Here is a 10,074-nt window from a genome sequence, read left to right as displayed (position 1 = left end):
ACAATGATCTTTCAAAAAGGCAAATTTGATTATTTCAACACTCCAGTCCACCTTGCTTAAAATTCTTCAAGAACTCCTTGTTGGCCTCAGCATAATTCCCAAACCTTTAATATAACTTACAAGACTCTCTGCTCGAAGAGGGCTCTGCTCAATTCTTGAGTTTAGTTTTTACCACTCCATCTTACACTGTTTCAGATTAACTTTAAGTTAATTAACTTTTCAGTTCCTGGAATACATACATGTTGTCTCTTACTCAGTCTTCTACATAATGTATTCTCTTTTCACTCTCTCTTAGACTTGTCCACTGTCCTTTTATGAGTGAAAGAAATTGCTTTCCTGGCAACAAAGTTTGGGTTAGATCCTTTCCTATGCATTACAATTATATTGTTAATCCCTATCATAACATCGATTACTCTAACATAGAGTCTAAAGTCTGTGAAGGCAATGACTATATCTTGTTCACTACTGTATTTTGGTGCCTGGCACACAGTGTAAATTTTTTAAATGATTTTAAATTATGATTAAGTTTCAACTCACAAAAGAAAAAAGAAGAAATTCATTTGAAAACTTTTTCAATTTTCTAATTTAATAGAAATAACCAAAACAATGTGGCTTTCAAACAAGGGTTTAAAACTAATCTAATACAACTTCTACAACACATTCCAGAGCATTATAACAAGAATTATTTACAGGCAGCTAATGTATTAAATAACCATGAAAAGAAAAAACTTGCTTTTATTACACACCAGCAAAAATACAGGAACGAAACAATTAGAAACTGCAACCTTGTTTTAAAAAATTAAATATGATTATTTAGAGAATACAATACCACAGAAACAGCACTTTTTAAGAATCATATTGAAGGGCAGTTAACTATGTGCAAAAATAATAGTAGTAGTAGTAGTAATAATAATGAGGGGAGGAGACCAATTTAAATACTGGAAGCAAGGAACTAGTAAGGCTGTGAATTTAACCCTTTCGTGTGTAGGTATGTTTACATAAAAAATTAACAGGCTTTCAAATTGCACAAATCTTTTTTATAGGCTTATGTATATGTTTCACTGTGTTTTAAAACATAGTAGATGCCTACATTTTTCAGAACCAGGAGCAGAACATGCATTCCATCCTTAAGATTGAAATTTAGGCCACACTTGAAAGGGAATATTGCAGTGGCACTTACAAAATCATTTTGGTGCCTTCCCACACATGTAAATTTGGTTAATTTAAAAGAAGAGCATTTTCAATGTTAAAGATCACTTTCTAGAAAAGGGCTAAACTTAACTTTGTACATTTTGTAGTTTGATATGACAAATATATCCAAATTAACTTATTTTTGAAGATAGTTTTGTTTCTCCGATACAATAAAAAATATATAAACGACCACATAGGCAAACACAAGGAACTAAGATGAAAGAAATGCTATACATGCATTTTGACCAAGTAAAAGAAACCATTATATTCAAGAGTACGTGTTGAATCTGAAATGTCTATGTAAACTGTGGCATATAAATTTTTTTCCTTAAAAAAGTACCTTCAATTTTTTTACTCAAACACTTACTTTTAAAAAAATATGCAACTTTCCCCAATTTTTAAAATAAAATGCCACAATATATTGTCATTACTTCCAGCATACATTTAAATTTCTTAATTTTTAAAAGATAGACTGGGTGATATGCATACAAACTTTCCTATAAAATCACCATCCAGGAGAGGATTCTGACATGCTATTAGGCAACAGACTTAAAGCAGTGTTATTGCTTTATCAAGGAGGAGATAAACTGTGAGAAAAAAAAATTAAATATCCAGGTCTGGTACATGATCAAACAGTATTACACCTTAAAAATCTTGAATCACCTTCAGCAGATCATTAACACAGATGGTACAGAAATTAAGAATTCATGGTATGAATTGAATCTGTTTTAACTAATGGAGTTGGGTACGTGGATTTTTTATAAAACTACTCACTGATCCGATGCTGAGTATGCAAATGAGCAGTGCTTTGACAAGAAATGAGATTTTTGTATTTCACATGTTGTACATGAATGGGGGTGGGTGTGGGACGTAAAAGCCAAGGGAGAGGGGGCCACAGCATCTACTCCCATTTTGGATAGTAAGAGACCATTTAATAACATACGGTAGGCCACAATCCAAGGGCATAGTTGGAAGACCTGAATCTATTAGCTTATTAACACTAATCACTAATAATTACATGGCAGGATACCTGCTGAGGTAATTGATAAATCTACAATTTGCACACTTATAAACCTTTTACTTCTACTTAAAAGCATTATTTCTTTCAATTAACTAAAAATTCCAAAACTTGTTATCACAAAAAATGAGACAACTGACTTAGCATTACCTAAAATTCCCTTATGTTAAGATACACAAGTCAGAAAGTACCAACTTGTTGATCCAAAAATAATAATTTCAATAGTGGATCCAATGCCTTATCATTTCTCTGTAGTAATGGTTTGATGTTTCCATATAGAGCATAACCTGCAATCTAATCATACTTTAGAACTTTCACACGCTTTGTCTTATAAAGCAATTCCTTCACTCAAGTGAATCGGCTGAGCCAAGTGCTGAAAACACAAATTTAGGTCAGCAGAACAGACCGTGCAACACTTTGTTCTTAAGTTTTCTGATGGGAGAAGTAAATTGAAGTACAGCAAAAACTTTAAAAGCTTTTAAGAAAAACATTATGTGGACTTTTCTCCAAATCTTCTAAAATACTTCCATTTAAACAACAAATAAAAATGTGAGAGTATAAAAACAAACTGCCTTCAGGGACTGACAGATATTCAATTTTGTCTTTTTAAAACATAAATTAATAGGAAAACATATATCTAAATATCAGTTTAAGTTTTTATACTTCTTAACCATAGGTATAAATGAGCTGAAAAAATCAGCTTAGAGACACAACGATCAGTGTGCAAGAAAAAAGCTTTAATAAAAAATCTAAAGCGAGTACCTTAATGGTGGCATGTTGATAGCTATTAATAGTAATTCCTCAGCAGTATAAATTATCTTAACAGAAATGGAGGCTATTAAATGTTGACAAAAAAGTGGCTTTTAAACTGATTTAACCAATCTTAAACCAAAAAAACCTAAAAACTCTAACATGTAATTTTAAGGGAACACAGTTATTTTTTAAGGCCCCAAATACTGAAAAATATTTACTTAAAATGTGTTTCTCCCCTCAGTTAGCAGAATCTATTTATGACTCATTATCTACAATTTTTTAAAAGGATCCATTTGAAGAGCAATACAAAATATTAAAACTCAAAGGCCTGACAGAATGAAGTTATACTGCTGCTATTCCTCACTTTCCAAAAATGTGCCCTTAGATATATGTCTACTTATAAACTGAAATCATGGATGTTGTGAAAAAAGAGGGAAACAGGCATAGGCATAAGTATTTTTAAATAATTTTCTCCCTCTTATTAAAAAACTTTTCTTAGGAATTTAAAATTTGAGTAAAATGTTTCAACAGTTTGGTGTATTTTCAAAGGCTTAAATTATTTTTTAAAAATTGAAAGTGAAGAGGAAGCCAGGAATAAAGTAAATCAATAGCAATAATAAAATCAATACTCTTTAAATACACAACCAGGAAGCCTAAATCGTATTCCTATTTACCCCCACCCCTTGTTAAGAAAAGAAAAACAACCCAAAGGAATTTGTATAATAATTTCTTTAGAGCACTTTATTTGATTCAATATGCACTAAAAAATATTGACCTCTTAGACAATTATGTGAAATAATTTTCTGAGTAGTCTACTCTCTGAACTGCTTAAACTAAATTTTTAAAAAGGCAAATAAATGATTTGCCACAAAACTGCTAATTTCTGAAAAATATCTAATGGCAACTTCTTCTATTTTGGTCTCTGTATATTCTAATGTGTCCATACAAAAGTAGGACTAAAATCTTTAATCAAACAAAAGAGAAGCCTGCAACACTGTAGAACACACATTTTGAATGTGAGCATCACAAATGAAGAAAAGAAAAATGAACCAGAGCCAAGTTGATTTATCTGCCTCGGGTGCTGTAGTTGGGGTGGTAAAGGTGGGTTTACTCCAGTAACCATTCAAGTGGGGATTGGCTCATTTTCAGGATTTACTTACAGGTCTCTTCTAAGTCCTTTAAGCCCCCAGTCCATGCAAATGTCCCACTTGGTGGACAGATGAGTAATCTAACCCCACCGGGTTTATTTCAATATTTTGATATCTCAATAATAAGCTGCTTCTGAAGATTTTTTTGAGAAGTCTGTTCTCTATTAAAATAAGATAGAACCTCAAAATATGAATGTGAACATTAGAAATAGACAGAATATATTACAAATCCATTCTTGATAGGAACATTAGTAAGAATACACATTAGCTTAAAAAACAGGCTCAGCAAATGTTGCTGATCTGCCAAAAGTTTTAGTTCACTATTTACAAATAAGACAAAGTGAAATACAGAAAATTTTACACATTTGGTAGTTGACAGATACTGTTTGCCAATAGTGGTCTATCAGAAAACTGACATGAAGGAAGACTGGAAAAGAGCCAGTTGTCACCTTCTCAATCAAATTTAAATGTACAGAAAACTAGATTAATTTTGAAACAAACATTCTGCCTTTCATGGGAATAACTGTATGATCACATGATTTGATTGGGAAGTACAATTGTAAGTGTTTTCTGGAAATGACTACTATAACTCTAAATAATCCACTAATGAAAAGTTACTGTTTTTATTTCAGTAGACCATTGAAGTTGATTAAATGATAACTAGTGGTCGTGTTTCCTAAACCCTAAGTATGAGTAGAAAATAAAACCACTGCTGAGTTCTTTATATCAATTTAAAAACTAAGACCCAACAGCATAAAAATGAGAAAAAATATAATGGCATGATTCAATGCAAATCTGCACTGACATTAAAGTAGAATCTGAGCTACTTGGGTTTTCAACTAGAAAACAACCTGATATGTATGTGTGTGAAGGGGGAGGGTTAAAAGTTGTTTTAATAACTGTGTGACCTAGTCCAAAAAGAAAATTTATCAAGTGACACGAGCCTCAAGTATTTACTCGTATACCAAGTATCCTGCACCAATCAATAGCACACAATCATCAATATTTGCCATTTCTAACAATCAGAGAATCATCCTCATTAGAACAGAAATCCTCATATCATTTCACTTTTGCTTTTTGCTTTTAAAGTTGCAAACAGAGTTCTCTCCCCCTTTCTTGACAAGAATGTGTTTCTGTCCATTATTTCAATCTAATACTGTGTAAAAGCTATCAGCTTCTTCAAGGAGGTGCCCACTGTAGGCAGGATATTCCAGCAACACTTAAAAGTTTTCTGGGTTTTTTGTTTTTTGTTGTTTTTTAACAATTGATTCAAATCTATGTCATTTTACTTTATATGTACTGGTCTCTCATCTGACTTTAGGCGTTTTCTGCGGGGCTGTATAAAGTCTTCATCAGAGTCCTCAGTTACCTCACCATCATCCTCTTCCTGCTCAAACTCTGGCAAAGGTGCGAAGGTCCTGTCTGAGTAGATCTCTGTGAGTTTATCTTCAAAGTACAATGCAACTGCTTTCCCTGCCTGAGCTACTTCTGAATCAGCCTGCAAGCAAAAGATAGGAATATTCACCTATTGGTAATGCATATTCCTTCACCAAGTTTGCATGGTCTGAAAAGCTTACCTTCAAATTAATCTCTTGTGTGTCTGCATAAACTTGAACAACTTTCATCATCTAAAAAGGATACCAGAGTCAAAAAAAAAAAGGGAAATTATAATCCTTTCTAAAGTTATGAGACTGCATAGGATTGGCGACGAAAAGTCAGCCATACTAGGGAGAACAAATTGCTATAACCAGATAAAGTGCTTTTCTAAAATTCTACAGAATATGGAACCATTTTCTTTACAAAGCCCTGTTACTAAAGCTACTGTGAAACCTCAGTAATTGTCTTATTTTGAATTATCAAGGTCAATCTGAATAGGAATTGGTCTGAACACATCAATCTATTCAAGAGAAAAATATTTGTGAAGCGAATTATATAAGAAACGTTGCTTTTAAAAACTGACACACTTTCAACAAACCACTTAATAAAAATTATATCTGTATAGCAATATTTTAATCATAAACTATTTAACTATTACTGAGGCAGATAACATGGGTCTTCTTATCAACTATAGTTCATGAAAGCATATCTATTTGAAAATAATTTAACTACACTGGAAAATAAGACAAAATTTGGGACTAGTTTCTAAATTTAACTTCAAATTAATGAGATTTTACTAATATACTCTGTGCCATACTGCTATAAAGGTGACTTAGATTTTCACCTTATGAGGATTTTGTTTTGTTTTTAATTTTAAAATGCCATCTGGATACTTCCAGAGGCAGTTATGGGAATACATTACAGGATTCAATGTGATTTATTTTAGTAATAATCATATGGCACCCAAATTACATCAGCAATAAAAATACTTTAGTATTAATCTCTTAAAAGATTTTGTGGATTCTCATTAAATTCCACTTTCTTCTCCTATCATGAAAATCTTCCATAATAATAACAGAATTGATTTTACCCCTAAGATAATAAAAACAATTTTCCTGAAACAGGTATATATCACATTTCTTCTCAAGGCATGGCTAATTCAACCTTACCCTCAAAAAAAAACCTCCAAAAACCAAAAAACATAACCACAATTAATGAAAGTCACACTGTTGAATAAGAAAACTCAATATCATATACTCTGGGCCACTATTCAAGATAGGTCACCAGAGATTAGTTTAAGGTTCTACATTTATGTTGTCAATAATAAAATGCAAGGACAAGGGTACAGATACTTTCCTAACAGTACCCAAAATGTAAGCTGCTTATAATCATATCCCACAAAACATACTTAACTACGGACAGTACTTTCCATACTTATGCCAATCCTCAACTCATTTAGAAAACGTCATATTCTTAATATATTATATTTAAGTATATACTACAAATTATACACAATAAATTTTCTTCACAGGAGCTGTTAATACAATCAGATGTTTAGCAGGACTGTAGCAGAAAAAACAATTTTAATAAAATTAAAGTCTTTCAGCAGAAAAAATAAAACAAGGAAACAAACAAAAACTAACAAATCAAGACTCTATAGGTTGGAAGTTAACATACTTCATTAAACCTTTCACAGTTCTTGAAGATCAAACGGACATCAGCCACAAAGTCATCTGGGATTTGGTAGTGTTGGGAATGTTTTTTCTGAAGCTTCTTTTTCACGGTGGATAAATCCATTGGTTTCTTTATAATTTTATAGTAGTTTGGTATCTAAAATAAGCAAATAATGGCAAATAAGAATTCTCCAAAAATGCCAAACTGTTGAATTTGAAAATGCATAGCATATTAATTTTAGGGAAAAAAAATTATTATAGAGCCAGCTGCTTGCAAATTTTGATATGGATGTATATACTTTACATCTTCATGAAAACCAAATCTTATGCAGAATATGTACCAATCTTCACGGTTAGCCCAAGCCCCCAAAGTCCTACTTTTAAGATTTGGAAAGAAAGCAATTAGCAAGGGTAACCAACCAGTAGCCTTGAGGCAACATTTGACTTATCAGAATTTTATGACTCCTCAAGAGTTTTTCTTTTTTTTTTTTTAAAGAAAAAAAATTTATAAAATATATTAATGTTACAATTAGAATATGATGTCTTTTGGAAGACATCACAGAGAATATCATTTACATCACGAAATCTTGACTTAGTAACAGAGGAAGCAAGACTATTAGCACGTAAAAAAAATTTACTAACTTTATTAACCATTCAGTGTTCATGCTAGGGAATTCTGGCCCCAACCCTGGCCAAAAATTTCCACCCTTGGGATAAAAGTAAAGTTAGAGAAGCTATTTTATTTATTGATTGATTGATTTCTGAGATGGAGTCTTGCTCTGTTGCCCAGGCTGGAGTGCAGTGGCACTATGCTGGCTCATTGCAACCTCCATCCCCTAGGTTCGGGCAATTATCCTGCCTCAGCCTCCCTAGCAGTTGGGATTACAGGCGTGCGCTACCACACCCGGCTAATTTTTGTAGTTTTAGTAGAGAGGGGGTTTCACCGTATTGGCCAGGCTGGTCTTGAACTCCTGACCTCAAGTGATCCACCTGCCAGGCCTCCCAAAATGATGGGATTACAGGCATGAGCCACCATGCCTGGCCGAGAAGCTATTTTAATGGCCCATAAAAATAAAATGTTTGAAAGTCATTTTCTACTTTAAAATCCCTGCACTTGAAGATGAGACAAATTTTCCAGAAACAGATGATTACTGCTTGTACAAAACATCTTCCGTCTATGCCTTTTGTGATTTAAAATTCATTTCTCAGGCTACTCAGTAAACAAGTCAACTACCATTTAATACTCTCTAACAGGCCTGGTATGTAATAATTACTATTCAACAACTGATGGCTAGTAATAAAATGTGTGTACAATATTCTTATCCCACTTATTAGGCACCAAACACCTCTAATCTTCCATTTATTGTAGCATTTTAGAGCCTTTATCCCTTACAAAAGTCAATGACTACAGACTATGCTAAACACTTTACATAGGTTATCTTATATAATCCTCAGAACAACCCAATGAGGTAAGAAATTGTGTCAGAAAAGAAAACTTGAGTCTTAGAGAGGTTGAGGAGCTTATTCCAGAAAGCTGAGGTGTAATACAAGCTTAGTCTAAGGCCAGAGCCCATACTCATTTTTTTTTTGAGACAGAGTCTCCCTCTGTCGCCCAGGCTGGAGTGCAGTGGTGTGATCTGACTCACTGCAAGCTCTGCCTCCGGAGTTCATGCCATTCTCCTGCCTCAGCCTCCCAAGCAGCTGGGACTACAGGCGCCCGCCACCAAGCCCAGCTAATTTTTTTGTATTTTTAGTAGAGACGGGGGTTTCACCGTGGTCTCAATTTCCTGACCTCGTGATCCACCCGCCTCAGCCTCCCAAAGTGCTGGGATTACAGGCGTGAGCCACCACGCCCAACCGCCAGAGCCCATACCCTTAAGTATTATGAGACTTCCCCCACTGAGCTACTAAGGTAGGCAACTCACCGAAGCAGGAACAGGCTCCTGGAATTCAATACTTAATTCATGGCAATAGAGGTAAAGCAGAAGACGTTCACATTTCTGGCTCAAACAAGGAAAGGAAAGCACATGAAACATTTTTCTCCTAATAAAACATTCTCGAGAATGAGAACTATATCACAACAAAGTTTGATTACAACAAACTGAACACAAGCCCCCTGTTTATTAGATACTCAAGTAAACATAAACACCCAAAGAAAACTCCTGTGCCTCTCATTTTGTTTTCAGACTATCTTTTGTTCTACTTTAAATAAGAATGGAAGATAACTAAGGTAATTTATGGAAGGGAATTCACAAAAGCAACATCTACCACTTTGTGCAAAAATTTATAAATTACTTGGTAATAAATAAGTAAATAAATCATCACTGTTGCTCCTCATGGTAATTCCTTAGACAGGCAAGATAAATGTTACAAGTTATTATCCCCTTTCTTCAAATGACTCCAGTCAGGTTCAAAATAAAAATGGCCTTCTCAATCTAACTCCAAAAATGTGTTTTTACCCAATCATGAGTAAACTGAGATGCATTTTACATTCACAGTCTTCTATTTATCTAAACTTCTTTTAACACAAGTCATACAAGTTTGTATACCCTAAACACATATCTTGTCTTCACAGATAGTGGATGAGGGTTTTTGCAAGTATATACACCAGAGTAGAGCCAAACTTAACTCTAATGACCGCACGACAATGCAAAAGATTCTGTCTTTGGAAATCAGACTACAGGCCAGATTGGTAAAATTCTGAGTAAAGTAAGGAGAGAGTTTCCATTTTTAATATGATAAAAAGCTATTAGAGAATGTCAAGCAAGGAAATGATAGACTTGTTTACTTTTTAAAAAAGAACACTGTTTAATACAGAAAACAGACTATAAAGGTCAAGAGCAGAAGCGAGGAGAGCAGTTAAGAGATAATTACAATAGTCCAGATGAGAAATTAGGATGTCTGTCTAGAGTGG

General features: G+C 33.7%; 1 protein-coding gene across 5 annotated transcripts in view; it reads right to left on the bottom strand.

The window, feature by feature from the left end:
- Positions 1 to 563: 563 nt before the first annotated feature.
- Positions 564 to 10,074, bottom strand: part of TRIM33 (tripartite motif containing 33) — a 123,736-nt gene continuing 114,225 nt past the window's right edge. For 2 of the 5 annotated variants that reach the window (XM_033199861.1, XM_033199865.1), the window contains exons 18-21: positions 9,086 to 9,160; positions 7,165 to 7,317; positions 5,688 to 5,738; positions 564 to 5,608 (exon numbers count right to left, since the gene is read on the bottom strand). In XM_033199861.1, the coding sequence (XP_033055752.1) occupies positions 5,396 to 5,608; positions 5,688 to 5,738; positions 7,165 to 7,317; positions 9,086 to 9,160 (492 nt within the window). In that variant the 3' untranslated portion in view covers positions 564 to 5,395. The remainder of the gene's footprint in view (positions 5,609 to 5,687; positions 5,739 to 7,164; positions 7,318 to 9,085; positions 9,161 to 10,074) is intronic. The other 3 variants (XM_033199863.1, XM_033199862.1, XM_033199864.1) reach the window with 3 other exon arrangements.

This window comes from Trachypithecus francoisi, unplaced genomic scaffold (genome assembly GCF_009764315.1).
Source record: "Trachypithecus francoisi isolate TF-2019V2 unplaced genomic scaffold, Tfra_2.0 Lachesis_group5, whole genome shotgun sequence".
NCBI classification, from domain to species: Eukaryota; Metazoa; Chordata; class Mammalia; order Primates; family Cercopithecidae; genus Trachypithecus; species Trachypithecus francoisi.
This window is presented reverse-complemented; position numbering and strand designations above follow the sequence as displayed.